The 24,398-nt window shown below is 42.3% G+C and overlaps 1 protein-coding gene across 5 annotated transcripts in view; it reads right to left on the bottom strand.

Annotated features, from left to right (window-relative positions):
• Window positions 1-24,398, bottom strand: part of nrxn1a (neurexin 1a) — a 435,939-nt gene that overhangs the window by 301,674 nt on the left and 109,867 nt on the right. For all 5 annotated transcript variants that reach the window (XM_060940196.1, XM_060940197.1, XM_060940198.1 and 2 more), the window contains exons 3-4: window positions 8,131-8,432; window positions 1,863-2,024 (exon numbers count right to left, since the gene is read on the bottom strand). In XM_060940196.1, the coding sequence (XP_060796179.1) occupies window positions 1,863-2,024; window positions 8,131-8,432 (464 nt within the window). The remainder of the gene's footprint in view (window positions 1-1,862; window positions 2,025-8,130; window positions 8,433-24,398) is intronic.

Raw genomic sequence — 24,398 nt, 5'->3', positions numbered from 1 at the left:
TTTAAAATCATGTCAGCTATAACTACAGTGCTACGGTATAATACAGCGACAATGCTGACCTTTCTCAGTCATTATATAAATCCAAATACACAGAAGCAACAGTGTGCGAACATAATTTAATATAAAGTTGATGACCAGAAGGTTCAGATCAGCATTTGTATTTTTTTCTTCTATTTTTAGTGCAACTTGCATTAAGAGTAAGGGGGATACAATATTTAATCAGAATACTTTATTCTCAGCATAACATATTGAAAATTAAAGATAGACTGCCTTTCAGATTTTTCAAGTGTAGGTCATAGAAAGAATTTTCCCGACACCCAATTATTTTTGTTTAATGGACTGAAAGCTACTGAATTCGAATCACAGACTTCCAATTTCATTATTATTTTTTTTAATAGAACAATTAATTAATTTAGGGCCACATGGCCCTAAATTCTCCGCTATTTTTTCCTGTTTCACCATGACCCAATTCAAGATACTACGTCATGCATGACGTGGTGGGCTTTCCCTGTTTGCACAAAGCATTGTGGGATAAAAATTTGAAAGAGGAGAGAAAAATGGAAGACGTGAGTATGCGAATGAAATCTGAAAGACTGATTACAGTAACGGAAAGCGAGAAGAAAAGACGTTATGTTGCGAAGGAAAGGAAACGCAGGACCAAACTAATAAATATCGGCGGTCAGCGAGCACCTCGGTGTGATCAACTGTTCGTTTAGCGACAGAGTGATGGAACTGTCAGTGCGCTGTCAAAGGTAAACCTGTAGATGGCAGTAATGCAACACTGGATGCCAGCTGTCGTAAAACCCAAAAGAAGATGACGAAGGTTAACCTGCGCATGCGCATACGGACTTCCTCTGTCTGCTTGACTGCGCGAAGCGAGCGATTTCATGCACATTATTTGCTCGGGAATCCCCTCAAATTAAATAACTTCCCAGCCACAGAATGGCCTGTTTATATATATATCTCATCATCTCTAGCCGCTTTATCCTTCTACAGGGTCGCAGGCAAGCTGGAGCCTATCCCAGCTGACTACGGGCGAGAGGCGGGGTACACCCTGGACAAGTCGCCAGGTCATCACAGGGCTGACACATAGACACAGACAACCATTCACACTCACATTCACACCTATGGTCAATTTAGAGTCACCAGTTAACCTAACCTGCATGTCTTTGGACTGTGGGGGAAACCGGAGCACCCGGAGGAAACCCACGCGGACACGGGGAGAACATGCAAACTCCACACAGAAAGGCCCTCGCCGGCCACAGGGCTCCAACCCGGGCCTTCTTGCTGTGAGGCGACAGCGCTAACCACTACACCACCGTGCCGCCCATCTCATCTCATCTCATCTCATTATCTCTAGCTGCTTTATCCTTCTACAGGGTTGCAGGCAAGCTGGAGCCTATCCCAGCTGACTACGGGCGAAAGGCGGGGTACACCCTGGACAAGTCGCCAGGTCATCACAGGGCTGACACATAGACACAGACAACCATTCACACTCACATTCACACCTACGGTCAATTTAGAGTCACCAGTTAACCTAACCTGCATGTCTTTGGACTGTGGGGGAAACCGGAGCACCCGGAGGAAACCCACGCGGACACGGGGAGAACATGCAAACTCCACACAGAAAGGCCCTCGCCGGCCACGGGGCTCGAACCCGGGCCTTCTTGCTGTGAGGCGACAGCGCTAACCACTACACCACCGTGCCGCCGTGCCGCCTATATATATATATATATATATATATTACAGAAATAAGCATATCACAATGACCAAATTTCAGAAGGAACTCAATTTCACAGATTTTATTAAACTGAAAGGCCGTCTCTCTTTAAAATGTGTGTGTGTGTGTGTGTTGTGGTTACCTCCTTGAGGCAGCCCATAAAGTTGTTGCTAACAGGAGATCCAGGCAGATCGGCAGTGCTGGGGCTGCCCCCGACATAGAAAAAGTCATCGGAGCCTAGCATGGTGTAGTCCTCTTGTGTATATCCAGTGGTGGTGAGAATCCCATCCACGGATATTGTAACCTAGACAACAAAGCACAGGGAAAGGACACGCTATACTCACACATAACTTGAATGCTGATATAGGGCTTCAGTCCCCCTCGTAAGGATTTGGATAATTAGTTATTTTGTTTTTGCTTTTGAAGCTTTGTTCAAGATTTAGCTGTTGATTTAGAATAAATCCATTTTCATGTCTGTTTCACGAAAGAGATATTACACTTGTTTTGTCTTTAGATATTTCCATTTTGGTGTTCAGTTCTAGTCTGCCAGACCCACAGTATGGGTAAGATCAGGTTAGGTTCGTTGAGAGAGTGAGTGGCGCAGAGGCCCACACTTAGTATTGTTAGTACAGGAAAACAAAGATAAATCAGCAGACACAAAAATGGTGTTAGTAGCATGTGTGTGTGTGTGTGTGTGTGTGTGTGTGTGTGTGTGTGCTAAAAGTTAGTATTGCTTATGTACAGTGCATGTCAACTACGTTTCATATCTATGTTTCAGTATAATGTAAAACAAAGGACACAGCATGCCACAGGGGTTAGGAATGAAAGCACAGGCAATTAGAGTCGCACACATTTCACACAGCTCTGACTGAATGGGAAGCAGGCTTCATGATCTCTCCCTCCCTGCATGCAGACAATGAAAGAGAAAAGAACAATTATTTTCTGGGATTTAAATTGGACAGGAATAAAAGGAGAGTGAGAGAGAGGACCACAAATAGTGAGCACAGCTAATGAGACCAATCACAAGAGAGAGAGAGAGAAAGAGAGAGAGAGAGAACGTGTGCATGCAGCTTGCTCACTTTGAATATGAAAGCAAAACCAAGATACAATAAAGTGGAAAAAAAATACTAAGCAGCCACCCCTGTTAGCCTCAAATGGCCTGATGCAATGCAGAGATGTTAGTAAAGGGGTGACGAATACCAGCGCCATGCGGACTGAAGGCCCACGGTGCTGCTGGACCAATAAGACACACACGGAGCCAGCTAACCGAGACCAGCCGGTGAGCAACATTTCACACAAAAGAAAAAAAGAACAAAACAGTAAGGGAGTAATATAACTCTAAAATATGGACGAGACAAAAACAAATGGGATAAATCAAATAGATGATAAAAGAAAGAAAAAGGGGACTTGGGCAGGGAGAGGGAAGTAAGCGTAAAAGAGTACCAACCGCAGTTTCCCCCATTGTTTTTTTTTTTTTTTGTTTAGTACTGATGTCTATGGTTCAAAGAAAGGAAAATAGACACACGGCAAACCCAAACTAAGAAACAATTAGAATGATATCTACCGAACAATGTAGTTTGTTTACCATAGCGTGTCCAATGCCTGAGTGCTTTGTGGAAAAGGGGGGAGAAAGGAAATTAAAAAACAGAACACCATTCCTCAGTCAAAAAAGATGGTCTGTTGCCAAGGTTAGTACATCAGCGTTGCACGTTAGTAAGAGGTAAATGGTTAGTAAATGACACATTCCATGGATGAGAGGTTAGTTTCTTTTCTCCAAAAAGCATGTTAGTAACATTTAGAAAAGAGCGAAGGAATAGAAGGAGAGGAGAAGCAGACTAGACTTTTGCACCAAAGTGCTCCCAGGACTGTTTCATCATGAATTCAGCCGGTCTACCAAAAACCCCACACTGTTTTACTCACTGCTCGAGCTCAAAGCCTTAAATTCACTGACATACTACAAGTCATTCTTATAAGTCTTGTAAATCTCGACACTCCAAAAACTAGACAGGTCTTTATATCTTGTCTTGGTATTTGATATAATGTAATGAATGATCCTCTTGTAGGAAAGTATTGATATTTTTTCACTCTTTTTTTATATTGTGCTCTCATACATGTCAACCTTTGGTCAATCAAACCTGTATAACCAACCTCCAAAATCCGTATATCCATTATAAAATCCGTATAAGATGCAAATTAAAACAATTTACCTAAAATTTGAATGATAATTAACAATGATATATCCAAGTTACTTTTTATTCAATATTAATAACAATAAACCTTCAGGATGAATACAAAGCTCCAATGTTCGACAAAAACACAAAGTGTCACGCTAATGTTCTGAATTGTACTCCATGACAGCATTTTTAGCAGTCTGCACCAATACCTCACGAGGCTGCATGTCACAGCAAGTGTCTGTGTTGATCTTGCCGGAGTGCCCATTCAGAATCTTTTCAGTCGCTAGTGAAAGTCGCTCAGGTGGAAATACGCATTTCAAACAAAATGTTACTTCCCGGTTGGCGGGATTCTCGCAATGTGGTGTGCGCATGATCAAAAGTGGAACGAAGTCTCGCTACCACAAGATAACGCGCGATTTCATAAGACTCTTTACTGGCTGTTTGTGCTTTCTGTGGTGTACAATACGTTTATAAATGTTATGCGCTCTTTTATCATCGTGGGAATTGATTATAGCTCTAAATAAATATTGAAGTTTTTTTAAAGAATCCATATAACTTTATTTGTACGCCCGTATACTACGTTTATTGAATCAAATCGGTATAAAATACGGACATTCTGTATAGGTTGACATGTATGTGCTCTAGCATACAAATGTAGTGTAAAACTAGTCGTATCAGACGCTCGCTGGCTGTGCTGTGAAAATTGTCCATGCAGACGCTCATCTAAGTTTCCAAATCTGTCATTGCTTAACTATTGAATATTTTCTGTCGTGAATACTATCATTAAAAAGCTTATAATTTCTGCTTTCCAAAGAAATTTCTCTCATTAAGATCTGGGGTAGGTTTCCCAAAAGCCTCTTAACGCTAAGAGCATCTTACCTAGGAGAGAGAGCGTTCATTGTGCTGCTCATGCTACCATTTAACAATGATCTTTGTGCTGCGATGCTTTTGGGAAACTCAGGTTTGTTCAGTACTTTGGGAGTAACGGCAGGTTGAAGTTGATACAACAGAGTTCACTCTCTGCTCGCGTGACGTTGGGAAATTGCCGGTGCTTTTTCACAGGAAAGCGGTCAGGCTCTTTCTCTCTCTCTCTCTCTCTCTCTCTCTCCCCTAATCAATTTCCAACTGGATTACTCGTGAATATCAATCAGATAACTTTTATAGGGATGTTCTCTCGCTCTCACTGTTTCTGATGAATGAAGTATTCTGCAAAATTTTCCATCAGCTAGTTTCGATGTTATCATTCACGGGAAACTTTGAAGTGAGTTTTCATAGCTTTACCTACTTATTTTTACAAATCAAACCGATTCACGTCAATAAATACAGTGGTGCTTGAAAGTTTGTGAATCCTTTAGAATTTTCTATATTTCTGCATAAATATGACCCAAAACATCATCAGATTTTTAGACAAGTCTTAAAAGTAGATAAAGATAACGCAGTTAAACAAATGAGACAAAAATATTATACTTGGTCATTTATTTATTGAGGAAAATGATCCAATAGTACATATCTGTGAGTGGCAAAAGTATGTGAACCTCTAGGATTAGCAGTTAATTTGAAGGTGAAATTAGAGTCAGGTGTTTTCAATCAATGGGATAACAATCAGGTGTGAGTGGGCACCCTGTTTTATTTAAAGAACAGGGATCTATCAAAGTCTGATCTTCACAACACATGTTTGTGGAAGTGTATAATGGCACGAACAAAGGAGATTTCTGAGGACCTCAGAAAAAGCGTTGATGCTCATCAGGCTGGAAAAGGTTACAAAACCATCTCTAAAGAGCTTGGACTCCACCAATCCACAGTCAGACAGACTGCATACAAATGGAGGAAATTCAAGTCCATTGCTACTTTCCCCAGGAGTGGTCGACCAAAAAAGATCACTCCAAGAGCAAGGTGTGTAATAGTCGGCGAGGTCACAAAGGACCCCAGGGTAACTTCTAAGCAACTGAAGGCCTCTCTCACATTGGCTAATGTTAATGTTCATGAGTCCACCATCAGGAGAACACTGAACAACAATGGTGTGCATAGCAGGGTTGCAAGGAGAAAGCCACTGCTCTCCAAAAAGAACAGTGATGCTTGTCTGCAGTTTGCTAAAGATCATGTAGACAAGCCAAAAGGCTATTGAAAAAATGTTTTGTGGGTGGATGAGACCAAAATAGAACTTTTTGGTTTCAATGAGAAGCGTTATGTTTGGAGAAAGGAAAACACTGCATTCCAGCATAAGAACCTTATCCCATCTGTGAAACATGGTGGTGGTAGTATCATGGTTTGGGCCTGTTTTGCTGCATCTGGGCCAGGACGGCTTGCCATCATTGATGGAACAATGAATTCTGAATTATACCAGTGGATTCTAAAGGAAAATGTCAGGACATCTGTCCATGAACTGAATCTCAAGAAAAGGTGGTTCATGCAGCAAGACAACGACCTGAAGCACACAAGTCGTTCTACCAAAGAATGGTTAAAGAAGAATAAAATTAATGTTTTGGAACGGCCAAGTCAAAGTCCTGACCTTAATCCAATCCAAATGTTGTGAAAGGACCTGAAGTGAGCAGTTCACGTGAGGAAACCCACCAACATCCCAGAGTTGAAGCTGTTCTGTACGGAGGAATGGGCTAAAATTCCTCCAAGCCGGTGTGCAGGACTGATCAACAGTTACCGGAAACGTTTATTTGCAGTTATTGCTGCACAAGGGGGTCACACCAGATACTGAAAGCAAAGGTTCACATACTTTTGCCACTCACAGATATGTAATATTGGATCATTTTCCTCAATAAATAAATGACTAAGTATAATATTTTTGTCTCATTTGTTTAACTGGGTTCTCTTTATCTACTTTTAGGACTTGTGTGAAAATCTGATGATGTTTTAGGTCATATTTATGCAGAAATATAGAAAATTCTAAAGGGTTCACAAACTTTCAAGCACCACTGTAACTATTTTAGAATATAACGGTAGTTGTTTTGATGAAAAATATTGAGATCTTAGTGGTCGGAATGATATTTAAAAAAAATGGAAGTCAGAAACGCAAGCGTCAATTTCAATTCAATTAACTGGAATTGTTTATTGGATTTGGATCAGACAGTTTTTTTCAAGGTTCGCCTTGAAAGCTGTGAATATTATCATTTATATTCTTTAATATAAACCCTAGACGGCCCTACTTCTGAGAAATACAAGGGCCTACAGAGCACAAAGAAGGTATTAGAAATAATCTTTTATTAATTTTTTATTGAGTGTACTGATTTAATGTTTTTACCTGATTAGCATAATTGATACTAATTAAATACTACTTTGCATAATTTGTTTTTAATAATTTTTCAAACTTTGTATTCAGTATACAACCATCTATTTGCCTGCCAATTTCCATGTATATATCTTGAAAAATAGAAAAGTTATTAAGAAAAAAACATTTGATCATTAATGAGACCCATTTTGGACCATGTGATCCTCATACAGAATATTACGTCAGTTTTCTAAAAATTAAGCCGTTTCTTCAATCTTTGATTTGTAAATCTCAAGAACGGATAAACATTTTAATTCTGTAAAAAGTATGTTGTTCTGGGGGCATCGTGGCTCAGGTGGTTAAGGCGCCATACCATGAATGCGGGCGACCCGGGTTCGATTCCGGCCCGAGGTCATTTCCCGATCCCTTCCCGTCTCTCTCTCTCCCGCTCATTTCCTGTCTCTACACTGTCCTATCCAATAAAGGTGCAAAAAGCCCAAAAAAATATCTTTAAAAAAAAAAAAAAAAAGTATGTTGTTCTGCATTCAATTCTGAATTCAGTGAGAGCAGTTTCAAGCAATTTGAACTGAATTTGAATTTTCACCTGATACGCCTCGCACAAGTCTAAGATTCTTTTATCAGATTTTCAAGCACATCCACTTGCCTGTATCTTCAAAGACTTCACAACAGATGCATACTATACATAGTCTTACTATTAGATACAATAATACAAGGTGTCTATTATCTTTCCTGGTGTTTTATTCCTGCATTAGCATCATTTATCTGAGTTAGAATCTCTTCTGGCAGGACATTATGAATATTAACATTTCAACTCCTGGCCAAGCAGCCATTACAGATTTATGACTTCTATTTTTAGTGCGACCTAATGCTACAAATACTTATCAGAACAGAACATCTACTGCTAAAGGTATCACAAGAGAAAGCTTCCTGTTTCAAACATTTATGCTAAATAGAATTTTATCCAATCTTGACCACCGCCTTTTGTGCGCGGTTACCTGACGGAGGTTCCTGGTAACCTTCACATCATGCCAGGCATTGTCATTAAATTTCCCATTGACGGGCTCAACCAGGGCCTCGAAGGCCCCAGAGCCCAAGTTGATGACCAGAGAGACGGCACCGTTCTTCAGTGCCAGGTTGACGTAGTCAGCCGATTTTCCTGTGTGGAGCATCAAGCCATTGCGCTGCAGGGTCTTGAAGGAGAGTGTGATCTCATCACTGCTGCTCTGGATAGGGTTTGGAGAGAGGTCGTAACAGAAGTACTCTGAGCCCTTGAAGGTCGCCACATACTCCTCTCTCACTGAAAAAGACAGGGGTTTGGGAAAGGAGGGGAAGATTATGGGACTTCATTGGATGCTGAGACTCATTAAGACTCACAAGAAAGTTGAACATACTTGGCAGAAAACATTATCGTCACTTTAACATATACAAGTGCTCACGCTTGGTTACTGTTGCTCTGGTGTGAGAGTAATGACAGCATACCCACCTAGACAGCATGGCCAGTTATGCTCGCTTGGACTCATCAGACTCATGATTTCCTCATAGTAGAACAAATACTTTTCTGTTGTACCACTTGGGAGCCCAACTGCCAGTTTAGTAAGTAAACTTAACATATAGGTGACTTTGTAGGTATGTGCAGCCTCTAACCCATCCATTGATATGCACAATGTGTTATTCCGCTTCTGTCCATCCATCAATGGAAAATTAACACCAATGAACAGATGTTATTGGGGGAGGGAGGGGTCATGCTCAGTGCATCAGTTTACCTTGATTCACCTTGTAGTGATAGTACAATCAGTACAGTAGGTTTGCTTGGGGGCGGTACGGTGGTGTAGTGGTTAGCACTGTCGCCTCACAGCAAGAAGATCCTGGGTTCAAGCCCAACGGCCGATGAGGGCCTTTCTGTATGGAGTTTGCATACTCTCCCCGTGCCTGCATGGGTTTCCTCCGGGTGCTCTGGTTTCCCCCACAGTCCAAAGACATGCAGGTTAGGCTAATTGGTGGCTCTAAATTGACCGTGAGTGTGAATGGTTGTTTGTGTCTATGTGTCAGCTCTGCGATAACCTGGTGACTTGTCCAGGGTGTACCCTGCCTCTCGCACATAGTCAGCTGGGATAGGCTCCAGCTTGCCTGCGACCCTGTAGGACAGGATAAGTGGCTACAGATAATGGATGGATGGACTTTTAAATATAGGTAGAATGAAGACATATCTCACATGTACCTGTATTTGTTTAAACCAGTGTTGTTTACCCCTCAGCCGTTCCACGTGGATATGACTTACTATACTATAAGTGTGTCCCAAGACTACCTTTCCCATTAATGAGCATGGTAAATATGATGCCCAACAACTTACCTTCTGTCTCTCATGAATGCTTACCAGTTATTAACAACATGCACACACTCACCTGAGACAGCGGTCAGAACCATCATAAATGAGAGCCAAGGATCTTAAATAATAAACCAGCTGTACACTCTCTTCCATTCTTACCATATCACACTCCAAGACCCATTACTGTAAGTGTTTTACACACACACACACACACACACACACACACACACACACACACAATTATTTAACTAACTATATTGCTTAGGGGTTATTTTGACTACTTACCTTGAACTCAGTATTCAACTCAAAAATGTGAGTGTGAATCTATAATTCATCGACCAGCTGAAGACAGATACACAATGACTCAGATTTAGTGCGCTCAGTACCTCCTTCTTCATGTCAAGAATTTGAATGAGACAGGCCATCTTTTTAATGGCCAATTCACAACAGGACTGAACCACATTACCACGAATCCTGGAATTTACAACACAATTAGATCAGTGTAAGAGCTAATTTACTACAGGATTATCGAGAATATTCTCAAGTGGGAAACGCTGACGGTTATCAGCAGCGTCTCTGTGCTGTGTTGGAGGTAGTGAGGGCTCAGGGATGAAGGGTGGATCCGTATCTGGCTCGCTTCCATCGCCTTTTCATTGAGCTGACTCAGCCTGAGTATGACACAGTGCAGGAAGCTGCCCACAGAGTCACACCAGCACGCTAGCATTTATGCATGGACACACACACATACTCTCTCTCACACACATTTTTACAGTTGTACACTCCCGCACATGCAGGTGGAGTGCAACGAATGTCAGTATGTTCATTTAATTTTAAAACTACAGCTTCCTGCTCTGATGCCAAGCATGGCCCAGCCACCCCGAGTGCTTTATCTGTATTCCATCTGGATGTTTACTAATGTGATTTTCTTCACTCTCCTATCTCTCATCTCTCCACTTCTTGCTAAATCAGATTTCTCTCCACACCACACTACAACCATAACCACACTACACGCTCACATGGAAATGCAATTCTTCAGCTCATATGACATTCATGGCACCAAAGCCATTACTCTAGAAATAGGCTCTTCATCAGACATCTACATTTTCTACGTGACATTTTGTGAAGTGCAAATAACCAATAATGAGTGACAGCTGAAGGCAACAGAACATAAAACTCCATTTGTTACCAGCGTTGTAGTCGAGTCACTAAACCTCAAGTCCGAGTCCAGTCTCGGGTCCCCAGTGTTCAAGTCCAAGTCAAGTCCAAGTTATAAAAGAAATTTCGAGTCGAGTCCGAGAACAAGACTCCAACCACACTATTTGACGGTGGCTGTTTTAGTCCCATTAACATTAGTTTGTTCCTGAACACGACATATGAACAGGTGAATGTGCATTCTCTTTGTGAAGTATTCTGTCAGAGATGGTTGGGAGATGGACGTAAGTGCAGAAGGTGTGTTTATTAATACAAGTGAAGACGGTAAACAATCCAGAACAGCAGGCAAAATCATAAAACAGTGAAACAGGCAAGAGGTCGAGCGAGGCACAAACAGGCTATCATAGACTCGGCAGAATCAAAGACGAGAAACAGGAAATCAGGGATCAGGAAACCAAACAAGTAAATAAGGCTCGGTAATGTATCAGCAATGCAACTCAATACTTCGCAAAGTAAGTGTGTTTTCACAGTTTTTATATTGGCGTGCTGATTGCGCCTTAATCCTGTGCAGGTACGAGTCGTTTACGGCATGCGCAAGAGTCCGCTTGGTGCGCGCACTGTCCTGAGAGTGGCCGAGAGTCTATCTGATGCACACGCCAAGGCGCACAGGTGTGACACTCTTGCATGAAAACAAAATTAACGTAGATATAAATATCTCATCTAGCCGCTTTATCCTGTTCTACAGGGTCACAGGCAAGCTGGAGCCTATCCCACCTGACTACGGGCGAAAGGCGGGGTACACCCTGGACAAGTTGCCAGGTCATCACAGGGCTGACACATAAACACAGACAACTATAGTCCACTTGCATGTGATGTCACAGCCAATCCAGATTGTAAACAGACGCCATCTTGTCGGTCAAACGCCATATTTCCGCCATCACAATTTACCGACACTGACTTTCGTTGTTTTTCGCCCGAATCTGCAAATATTACCATGCCACAATGCCGGAGAGTTGTATGGCATATAAATGCCACAACAGGAGAGGTCAGAAATCGGGAAGAAAGTTTCATAGGCTGCCACGGGACCCTAACAGGCGTGCAAAATGGATTGCTGCTATCAGGTATACCATATATACAGTAATAGTGCTAGACTACTGATACTTGATCTAACTGATAATATAAAATATTCAACCATAATCGGCTGGTCAGTGCTATACTAGATACTACTGATATATCTAGTATCAGTACTAGTACTCAATACTTAAGTGACTTACCCGTCCAATGAGGATTGTTATTTTCTTGTTTACAAGATGCCGTCGCTGACAAATCCTGAATTTCTGTAAAGATAACTGTCCAGAGATTTATAAGCACGCAGTGCTTCACTACTGAACAGCGAGGGAACGTTAATGAGGTAATTATACACATCTGGGTATTCCACCTCTGGCAGTTCAATATCCACTGACACGGTTGTGAAAACTCCGTCCGGTAAGCCATAAGGGTCACTAATCTGTAGGTCGTTTATTTTAGACATATATCTAGTTATCTGTTCATTAGAAAAATGAGCCGTGTAGTCCGTCGGTTGAAAGTGATCCATTCTGTACACGAGTGCAACAATATTCAGCTGTGTTGTTGACCGACAAGATGGCGGCTGTTTACATTCCAGCCGGGATTCGGTCACGTGACTGCAAGAGCTCCATTCACACTCACATTCACACCTACGGTCAATTTAGAGTCACCAGTTAACCTAACCTGCATGTCTTTGGACTGTGGGGGAAACCGGAGCACCCGGAGGAAACCCACGCGGATACGGGGAGAACATGCAAACTCCACACAGAAAGGCCCCCAATGGGCACTGGGCTCAAACCCGGACCTTCTTGCTGTGAGGTGACAGCGCTAACCACTACACCACCATGCCACCTAGATATAAATATCTTATGCCAAATTATTATAGCATGTTACAAAAAATAAAGAAAAAATCTGAGTCCTCATCTCCAATTTACGAGTCCGAATGCACAAGTCTGAGTCCAAATCCGAGTCATCAGCGCTCAAGTCCAAGTCAAGTCACGAGTCTTTAAAATTAGGGCACGAGTCGAACTCGAGTCCGAGTCCTGGACTCGAGTACTACAAGCCTGTTTGTTACATCATACTAAATTCTCTGTGCACCTCTTTTCCCAGTGCTGGGACTACACTCTGTCATCGTGAGGATTATTCTATTTATAAAAAGTTTTTTTTCTTTTTTCCTTTTTCTTTCTATTTTTTTTTTTTGTTGTTGCTAGTGGCCGAGTGATGAACCTGCAAAGGCAATAAAATTTAAGACATGCTTATTTTTGCAATTAGCTGCTAATCAAATTCAATTAAAATCAATAAATGGTACTACAGTAGGCTCTTTCCAGTGTTTGCTCCTGATCTCTCTCTCTCTCTCTTTTATGGTTTAATGCTACAGGCGACAGTTTTGCCCTGAGGACATGGAACCAGGATTGTGTACAATGCTGTGGACTGTGTCTCTATAGGGAGACAAGCTGTTCTTTTTTTTTTTAAGCTTAGACTTTATATTATTATTATTTTTCCGGACAACATCCAGCAAGCAGCATGATGTTAAATGATTGTAAGCGCTTCCCCTTCTTGGCTTCTTGGCATGCTCCTTAAAAAAAAAAAGTGATACGCCAGCTGCTTGTCAATAGCTCCTGGTAGGCATGGGTTGAAGAAAAGTTAATTATGCATTAAAAAAAGCCAAGTCAATAGTGTCAACATTAATTGACTGAACTGTGGTGTATGCTGCAGACGCAATATGACAGGATCTGTCAAATCAACATTGCTGCAAGTTCTTAATGAATGTATTCCTTATTCCCCACACACTTCTCTACATAAATTCATATTAATACAACCACTGCTCTGGTCTAGACTTTATACCACAGAACAGAAGTGTTCTGAATTTAAGAATTAGATCTGAAAGTGATTTGATGTCGAGGTCTGCGCGGGACAGAATTTTCAGTCCCGCTCCCGCCCGCTCCCGCATTGTGCAGTCCCGCTCCCGCCCGCTCCCGCATTGTGCAGTCCCGCTCCTGCCCGCTCCCGCATTGTGCAGTCCCGCTCCCGCACGCTCCCGCATTGTGCAGTCCCATTCCCGCCCGCTCCCGCAAAGAATTATGATTTTCAGTCCCACTCCCGCCCGCGCCTGCCATATTTTGTCCCGCTCCCACCCGCAAATCCCCGCATGATGCAGACGTTCGCGTTATTTCTCACGAAAGTTCTTGTCATTGGTTTGGGGAATTAAACATGCTTAGCTTAGCTGAGCTCTCCACTGACCGATCCTTCACCTAGCGCATGTAGCGAGGGTGCGCGTTGCCAGGCAGCATGCACAGCTGAGGCTTTACAGAGATACCCAACACACCTACCAAAATCTACAGTGGATATTAAGAATGTTGTACATTGCACATAGCTTATATGTCACTCCTCACATTTACATTCTAGGAAATACAAGCAGGCCTATAAGAAATTAATATAATTTAAAGACACAGCGTGATGGTGCCCCGCCCCCTACTTTGAGTGGATTTGAGCATAAATATCTATAGCTCACGTTCAGGGGTGCGTTTCCCAAACAACCAACCAAGTTAGCATTAAACCAATATGGTACGATGCAAGTTTGAACTAACTAACATCCAAAAAACGACTGTTTCCCAAAGCTGTAGTACCAACTTGGTCTGAACCAAGTTGATTTGAACCAACACAGTTCAAACCACGATGTTTTCAGTTGTGTTCGGATGGTCTCGTTTATTGTCGGAATTCAGAGAAACAACCCAAAGTTGGCTGACAGTGCGAACGGCATTTCACCATTAAATGACCGTTAAGCCAAATTTGGTGCATCCATAATCTTCCCCTGATGCTTGCAACTTGGTGTAGATGTTCATTTAGACTAATATAAAATTGCAATACCCCTCATTTGGAAATCACGTGTAAACAAAAGACATCTCCATAAATTAAAGCATCATATACTAGTTTTGGCTATAAGGCTATTTGCCCTGATTAAAAATAGCTAAGCAAACTGCTGTGAGATGGCACAGATAACGTTATGTAGATCTACATGTTGTGTATTTATAGGTGGCATTGTTAGGTTTTGTGTAAGTTTATTGTTTAGACTCTGACATTCTGCTGATACATTCCAAGTTGAGCGCTGCATGCGCTCATGATTGACAGCTCTCGCTTTGATTGACAGCTCTCGCTTTGCGCACTCGCACTCCCACTTCCGAGTCTGTGGCGTTTTTAGTTAGCGGGACTGCAGCTTATCACCTCTCCCGCCCGCTCCCGCATTGTGCACTCCCCCTCCCGCCTGTGCCCGCAATGAGCTTTCAAAATTTGTCCCGTGCCGCACTGCTTTGCGTCGGGTCCCGCGGGAGTGCAGGGCTCTAATTTGATGTCCTAAATTTGATGTCCTAATGATTTGAAGAAGAAGAAGAACTTTATTCATCACACGCTTGTGAAATTCCTCTCTGCATTTAACCCATCTGAAGCAGCGAACACACATGTGCACACATGTGAGCAACGAGCACACATACACACCCAGAGCAGTGGGCAGCCATGCTAACAGCGCCCGGGGAGCAGTTTGGAGTTAGGTGCCTCGCTCAAGGGCACCTCAGCCCAAGGCCGTCCCATAGTAACCTAACCGCATGCCCTTTCTTGATGTTTGATTAATTGGTATTGAATTTAATCAGAATATTAATTATGCATAATGACATCTTTACCTACTACAAACTTTTCTTTAAACAGATACGATGAAAGCAGTATGAATTACTGCTAAAGAAATACACAATTACTTTTAGAGTTTTAATTTATGCCGATGAATTTGCAGTACATGTGACTCAAAAGTTAAAAATACCAAGAGGATGCAAATAAGAAATAAGAAAAAAAATGACAGCTCTGGGGCGGCACGGTGGTGTAGTGGTTAGCGCTGTTGCCTCACAGCAAGAAGGTCCTGGGTTCGAGCCCCGGGGCCCGCGAGGGCCTTTCTGTGTGGAGTTTGCATGTTCTCCCCGTGTCCGTGTGGGTTTCCTCCGGGTGCTCCGGTTTCCCCCACAGTCCAAAGACATGCAGGTTAGGTTAACTGGTGACTCTAAATTGACCGTAGGTGTGAATGTGAGTGTGAATGGTTGTCTGTGTCTATGTGTCAGCCCTGTGATGACCTGGCGACTTGTCCAGGGTGTACCCCGCCTTTCGCCTGTAGTCAGCTGGGATAGGCTCCAGCTTGCCTGCGACCCTGTAGAAGATAAAGCGGCTAGAGATAATGAGATGAGATGACAGCTCTGATATGTCATTGTTTTAGCCAATTTTAATGGTCAAGTACTACATTACTGTACGTTCTGTAGTAATTTTATTGTCATACACTATTATTCAGTTTTAAAGTGGTTGGTTTTTGCTTACTTTTAAATTTCTTTCAGGCTCCTGTGTAGCATGGCATGTAGCAAGATTTGTCTGGCAGACTGGAGCTAGAACATATTGAATAGGAGATTTTCATTCAGATTCCACTGACAGAGAGGGTTTATGACACAAAAGCTTTTTTTCACAACTCAGTTGAATCAATATCTCCTGGTAAGAGCGATAAATGGCTGAAGGGTCAATATGACAACCAAAGCTAGAATGCTGTTTAAATAATACCTCGCTATTAAGTGTGAGGGTGGCGGAGATAGCAACTGATAATAGTGCTCCAGTTTTATTAGCACATGTCCCTTAGTCAATGTTCACGGTCGCATCTTTTCCCAAATTCTCTGGGAAATTACCGAACTTATTCTTTGACTAACTGCAGAACCATGGTGTTAAATTACATGATACCACAGCACTGTTGAATTCATGAAACAAAAGGTGTGGATTAATTATCTCCAACAGCAGCTTTGACAATAGTTCCAACTGTAACATAAATAATAAGTTTACAACCCTAATTCCAAAAGAGTTGGAACGCTATGTTAAATGTAATAAATACAGAATGCAAGGATTTCCATCCATCCATCCATCCATTATCTGTAACCACTTATCCTCTGCGGGGTTGCAGACAAGCTGGAGCCTATCCCAGCTGACTATAGATGAGAGGCGGGGTGCACCCTGGACAAGTCGCCAGGTCATCACAGGGCTGACACACAGACACAACCGTTCACAATCACTTTCACACCTACGGTCAATTTAGAGCCACCAATTAGCCTAACCTACATGTCTTTGGACTGTGGGGGAAACCGGAGCACCCGAAGGAAACCCACGCAGACACGGGGAGAACATGTAAGCTCCGTACAGAAAGGCCGCCATTGGGCACTGGGCTCGAACCCAGAACCTTCTTGCTGTGAGACGACAGTGCTAACCACTACAGCACCGTGCCACCCTAATTGGTAACAGATGACAGTATTATGATTGGATATAAAAAGGGCATAATTGAAAGACTCAGTCATTCACAAGCAAGAATGGGGCAAGGTTCATCACTTTAAGAACAATGTATCTCTATGTACAATTGCAAGGAATTTATGGATTTCACCATCTGCAATCCATAAGATCATCAAAAGATTAAACGTATCCAGAAAAAATCTTTGCACGTAAGGGGCAGCGTCAACAACCATCACTGAACACCCGTGACCTTCAATCCCTCAGGCAGCACTGCATTAAAAACAACATGACTGGATAAAGGATATTACAGCATGGGCTCAGGAACACTTCGAGAAAACCGTTGTTGGTAAGCACAGTTTGAAGCTGCCATATAATCAAAACACAAAACATTCTTGCTATGAGGCAACAGTACTAACCACTACATCACCGTGCCGCCCAAGAATGTACTGTAAATTAAAATGATATACTGTCTATTAAGATTACAGTTGAGGTTTTGATTGGGGATGTACCAATATAATTCTTATTGTTGCAACACTGAATTGGTATTAGATCAGATTTACCTTTTTCCCCAATTTGACACTTTTTTTCTACCTCTGCCAGTGTTGTTGGAGGTGGTTGTGTCTTTGCCTCCATTTGTTTATTTGTCTGTTCCCACCATAACTCAAAAAGTAGTGAACAGATTTTGATGAAATTTCGAGGAAAGGTGATCCATGGGCCAAAATACAATTAATTAGATTTTGATGAAAATCTGGATATGTACAGTATGTGGATCTAGGATTTTCTTGTCTGTTCCCAACATAACTCAAAAAGTAATGAATACATTTTAATGAAATTTGGTGAGCAGCTTTAGTATTATCTTAGGTTCAAGTGATTTGATTTTGGTGTTAATAATATGTGGCTTGACCGTAAGTTGGCCTATTGATTAGCATGTCCACCTCTCGACTGGGAACTCACAAGTTCTACGTACTCATGGTTGGGTCATACCAAAGACCATCATAAAAATGGCACCTACTGCCATCTGGCAAGGCACGTCGCAATACAGATGTGAGTAGAAAGTCAAACTCTCATGGTTACCAGAGGACCAGCCCCCTACTGTAACCCTAGCTATGTAAGAGGCTGAGGGCTATAAAAACAGAGGTCAGTGCTACCCAATGTGCGAAGTGCCTGGTTAGTACTGGGATGGGAGACTGCCTGGGAAGACCAGGTCCTAGCACAGGAGGGACTATGACTTTGACTATGTGGCTTGGTGGAAGTATGCACTCTATCAAGTGTCCTTCAAATTATTCTTTTTTTTTTTTTTTACTGTGAATACGTGATGTTTACTGACAACACATATTTTGCATATGAACATAGGACACAAATTGTTATAAAGCAAGCTACCATCATACCTTTGAGTTTCAGCATAAACTTGGCAACAAGCTTGGTAGAATGTTGGAATTATATCCCAGTTAGGTATTCTTTCTCTCAGGTGGTGTAATGGTTAGCACTGTCACCTCACAGCAAGAAGGTTCTGAGTTCGAGCCCAGTGGCCAATGGTGGCCTTTCTGTGTGGAGTTTGCATGTTCTCCCCGTGTCTGCATGGGTTTCCTCCGGGTGCTCTGGTTTCCCCCACAGTCCAGAGACATTCAGGTTAGGCTAATTGGTGGCTCTAAATTGACCGTAGGTGTGAATGTGAGTGTGAATGGTTGTTTGTCTCTATGTGTCAGCCCTACAATGATTTAGCGACTTGTCCAGGGTGTACCCCACCTCTTACCCATAGTCAGCTAGGATAGGCTCCAGCTTGCCCGTGACCCTGCACAGGATAAACAATTACGGATAATGGATGGACTTTGTATCACAAGTCAGTTTCCCCTGATTGGCTGGATTTGATTAAAATTTCAAAATCCAAAACACTTGCTCTTACATCGCAATGGCATGGCTGATGGTCACTACCCTGACAGAAGAGTCATTTGAGAGAGGGGAGATAAATGGCAAGGCTATAGAACAGAAGCCATCTAATTCTTGAAGGAGATTGCACTACCCTCCAGCTTCACTGCAGGACAAAATCATTTACCAACTGATTCAAACAACAGCTCAGTAGCACCTCCTATTTCATCCCTACTTGAGGAAGTAGAACCAGCACAATCCGGCTCACCTCCTGTTGTCTACCTATTTAATGGCAGTCTATGTGTGCAATCGCCATCTCATATCAAAGGAACAAATGCATGAATGAATAAGCGGATAAAGGGAGAAATAAGCAGTGACTCATGGTGTGTAAATCTCCATCTGTCCTGGGAGGGAAGTGCATATGCTGTAAGAACACTTCATTGAAAAGGGATTCTTGAGATGTTAGGCACTTTATCACCTGAGGTATGGATTTATAAAAGACCCATTCTGACCTTCATGAAAAGATGAGTGCTCTTGTAAAAAGAAAAAAAAAAAGTCTTTCTTCAGATCTGACTCTTTAGTACAAGTACGTTCACAAGATCTTTTTAAACATTACTTTTCATTCCATTTCTGAAATGGGATTCTTTTATTCCAGCAACCACACATAGCTATAGTTAGGAGCACTGATAATGCACAAAGAATGACACATAGAAAAATTGCAATAAGTAAGTTGCTGTTACATGTGTCCTTGTTCACACCTCACTCCACCATAACACATCCCCCCTTCTTCAGCGTTTATCATCATCATCTTTCCTGCAGTCTTCACACCTCCATCCCCAACACCTTCAGCCAGCATACATCCCTGAACAATTTTCACTCAGAAAGAGTGCGTGCATGTTTGTGTGTGTCTTTGTGTGAGAAAGTGTGTGTACGCGTTAATTGTGCTCAAATAGTCACCTCGCCTCCACATGTATAAATTTAAATCCTATTCTTTTGGAGGATGCACAAGCATCCAGAATGTGGTGTACAACGCGGTGTACAGCATCAAGGGTCAGTGTGTATGGTAGGGTCAGGGAGGTCAGAATTGCTCACAGCCCATGACCCACTGGCTCTTCCTGTTCATTTGCAGACGAAGATGAAAGTACAGTGGTTAATGAGAGTTGCTGTGGAGTTGCAGCAATCTAACGACAGTAAGAAAAACAACAGGAATAAAAACAACAGCAGATAATAACACAGCAATTACCCAAGCTAAATATATACCAGCGGCTATGGACCACTGACAGCAATAACAACGCTATTAAAATAAGAGAGAACTGCTGAGCTGGTTATGCTGACACTAAGCTTGCACAACTCTTAACAACACCCTCAAGTAGCACTATCCACTGAATTATAAGTAGATATGTACTGTATGTAATAATTCCAGGTAATGATTAGTTCCAAGCTGCTCGGGCGATTTTCAGTTAGTGCTATATTAGAACACTGCATAATGTATAAGTACTTTGTATCTTTGCAATGCATCAATCTTCATGAGTAGGATTGTTTGACGTTTATCATTTATTAGTCAATTGATTATCCTTCTCCTCGGGAATCAATCTCTGACCCAAACTGAAACACTGACGATTGCAAAAGGAACAAAACACCCTCTGGCTCATTAATTCTGACAAAAGAACGTCTCATTAGGACATACTGTAATTAATATCACAACGTATGGCAGGTATTGTACATTTCACATTTCACAGAATACAAGTCCTCGGGAATTGTTTAATTATTTATACCGGGTAATGACGAGAGCCAAAAATGAGATCTAAAGGTTTGCACACCACAGTTCTGTCCCTTTTATGTGAGCAAATCAATGAGAGACCTTTAAAAAGCTTTCTCACAGAGATATCAATTGCCTGTGAGCACTCGTCTTCAGGTTGCTCGAATGCATTGCATCAGGCAGCCTAACATTTCACCACATTTTAACACGGACCATAAAGAAGAAAGATTAAGAAGGCAAAAAGTGCTGCAGGAAAGAAAATGTCAGAAGAAAAAACTATTAGCAAAACTACAGATATGGATCAGAGTCCGGGGGCATACACAAAAGGGCGACATGGTGGTGTAGTGGTTAGCACTGTTACCTCACAGCAAGAAGGTTCTGGGTTCGAGCCCAGTGGCCAACAGGGGGTTTTCTGTGTGGAGTTTGCATGTTCTCCTCGTGTCTGTGTGGGTTTTCTCTGGGTGCTCCAGTTTCCCTCAAAGGTTAATTGGTGGCTCTAAGGTGGTGTTTACATTAGACCGTATCCGTATCGTTTTCGTTGCAGATGCACTGTCCGTGCACATTAAAACGCCAGAAAACAACTCCACAGGCGGAACAGTTTGAATCCGCCAGGGCCCACGTATTCAACCCAGTACGTATCTGATCCGGTGCTGTGTAAACATTGAGGAACGAGGATACGCAGTGCTGAGCTCTAGCTGACGTCGTCATTGGACAACGTCACTTTGACATCCACCTTCCTGATTCGCTGGCGTTGGTCATGCCACGTTGGTCATGTGAATGAGCAATACAGGAAGTGTGTTGAGGAAGTCATTAAGTGAATGAGCAATACAGGAAGTGTGTTGGTTACCGTAGCACTAAATAGTCTTGTTGTAATCGCAAAAAACGGCTGTTCTGCGAGGTGAAGAGTGTACCGAACACTGTTAGATCCTTCTAGCATAAACACGAAGGCCATACACGGTGTAAAAAAGGTGTCATTGTAGTACCAGTACCGCCGATAACAGACTGGCATACTTCATTTTTTACAACGACATCCTTCCACTTGCAAGTGGTGAGTAACTTGCGCATGCCCGATATGCACTGGGATCATGTGACGTGCCGTCTAATTAGTCATGTGATTAGCGTATCCGTGTATTGGCGTTGCTGTGTTCACGGGGAACGGTTTTGTTGCGGGCACAGAAATTTTGTGTGTGTACGCGAATCGTTTTAAAAACGTTAATCTGATGATCCGCTGATTCGAAATAATGTAAACAGGGCCTAAATTGACTGTAGGTGTGAATGGTTGTTTGTCTCTATGTGTCAGCCCTGGTGACTTGTCCAGGGTGTACCCTGCCTCTTGCCCATAGTCAGCTGGGATAGACTCCAGCTTGCCTGCGACCCTGCACAGGATAAGCGGTTACAGGTGATGGATGGGTTTTAATTCAATTTACACAATTTTCTGTTGCTTGCGACAGATCGCAGGTATCAAACGTGCTTGATATTCTGTGACAAAAAAAATCGCCAATCGCTGACTTCTTGCAGAGATATCGCTGCGTGTGCGTTTTTGCGATAACGAAGCAATCACCCCCAAAGGCTAAGCCAATCCCTGCCTGCGAAGTAGTCACTTGATTGCTATGTGACTTGCATCCCCCTCCCCAAATCGCCCACTGGTCGCAGATAACGCGCACACACAGCTACCTGAGAGGGGAAACTTGCGTCCAAAAATCGCAATATGCTTGCGAAGAGAAGTTGCCTGTGTGCGCTGGGCTTTAGGTATTTCAGTTGCGCATACGGTATGACATCACACACACAGTGCTGCTGACCAATAAATCGCTGCGATCTACGGTAACAATGGTGGACAAGCTTTTAGTGATTTTTGGAACAAAATTTTTTTTTCAAACCAATTTTTTATTTATCTGTGAACTTTACAACCTATTTGAGCATATCACACAGAAAACCCGGGATTTTATGATGTCATTTTCGTAAGACTAGCACTTTTAAGTAGAGCGCGTTCGAATTCATTGAGGCTGATGAAGGAAATTCATATGAATGAGCCACTCTTATGGTATTCATTATTCCAGAAGTCAACATTTTCTGAAAGCTATGAGTTCATGAGTTGTGTCAAAATGTTGAGGTTTCTCTGTACGGCAGAACCCTTGGAGGTTAGTTGTAGATGGTACCGTAAGTGTAATCATAGTACAAGTTTAGTCATATACCCCATTCCCACTCACACTGAAAACCATATAACTATTTTCTGCTATTATTCTGTAATGGCGTCCTGTGGGAATGGGAGCAAAGTGGCAAAGTCGAAACGTTAATCTATCCCCTAGCGACCGAGTAACATTTACAGAAATCTTTTGCCACGGCTTCAGTGGGAATCAGAACCATCAGATTTACGTGCTGGGAACAGTCATGACGTTGCTGGCAGTGATGTAAATCATGATGTAGTGGAATGCAATGGAATTACTCATACTGCTTCATTGTCAAGCAACTGGCAGCAAACTCAAAACAACAAGAAAAGAAAATGATAATGATGATGCCCTTTATTGTCACTAGTCACATATACCAGCGAAATTAGCCGTCAACCTGTCCATACATATACAACATACAATTGACATAGGGTAGACAGGACAGGAAGACAGGGATAAAGATTAAAAGGAAACACAACATGAGGAGAGATAAGGAAAAAAAAGAACCCCCCCCCCACTATGCTCCTGTCAGGAGTACAGTGAGGGAACATTTAAAAAAAACCTTTGCATAAGCACAACTACAACACAGGTACACTTTAAACACGGGACTTGAGGGGGGGAATCCGGGGTAAGGGGGGGAGGGGAGGAGGTAATCCAGAGCAAGCAAGCAGCCGTCCGCTCCTGCAGCCATGAAGGCGCTGGTCACGCACCCGCTTGTCACACTGGATGTAAAAATGGCGACCGCGGAGAGTTAGAGAGGAATGTGAGGAATGAGAGTGTCTCCCGGCATTGACCTTCAGGGGGAAATGTTTTCTCAGCAACGGCCTAAACCAACCTAAAACATTAGCCGATATAAGCAAAAATGTTTAGAAATAGCCTTTGCTTGAACAAAACAAATGTTCAGAAACAGGAAGAGGACTCTCTCTCTCTCTCTCTCTGTCTCTCTCGTCAGAAACGTGATGCAGCTCAACTGGTGCCGTGTTGATAACTAGATAATGTCTCAGCTTGAGCTTTTCACAACAATGGACTTGCCACCTCATGAATTATACATCATATCCTGTCTCACATGGTTCACATGTCTTGCGGAGGTTCGCGCTTTGTAGCATTCTGTTGTCACGGTCTGAATTTACCACCAGTCTGAATTTACCAGGTAAATTTATTAACTTTAAGTTAATAAAATTAACTTTATTAACGCATATACTAATAAAATTCAATCCAAACCATTCACACAATACAAAAACACATTATCTACACATTATAAATCTGAAAAAGATTGTAAAAATATCATCTTTCTTTTGAAAATGGCGAATCACTGGTCTCGTGCCTCTTTGGACTGTGTGTTTTGCTGATCTTCATTTTGTGACTGGGAAATGATTGTTTCCTCATCCATATTCAACAGCTTGTCTACTGATAATCAAATCTCACAATTGTAGTCACAATTCACGTTCTATTAGTCCACAAATGTGTTGAAATGCTCGGTACAAAATCGCAGCAAGAAATGGTAAATTTAGACTTCCTGGAAGTTGACCGGGAAAAAAAAAATCGGCCTGCGCATGTGCATGGTAAATTTATACCAGCGCACGATCAGACCGTGACACCGTTAAACAGTCAGGTAGGAATACACGATATCCATTA

This window comes from Neoarius graeffei, chromosome 14 (assembly GCF_027579695.1).
Source record: "Neoarius graeffei isolate fNeoGra1 chromosome 14, fNeoGra1.pri, whole genome shotgun sequence".
Lineage (NCBI taxonomy): Eukaryota > Metazoa > Chordata > Actinopteri > Siluriformes > Ariidae > Neoarius > Neoarius graeffei.
This window is presented reverse-complemented; position numbering and strand designations above follow the sequence as displayed.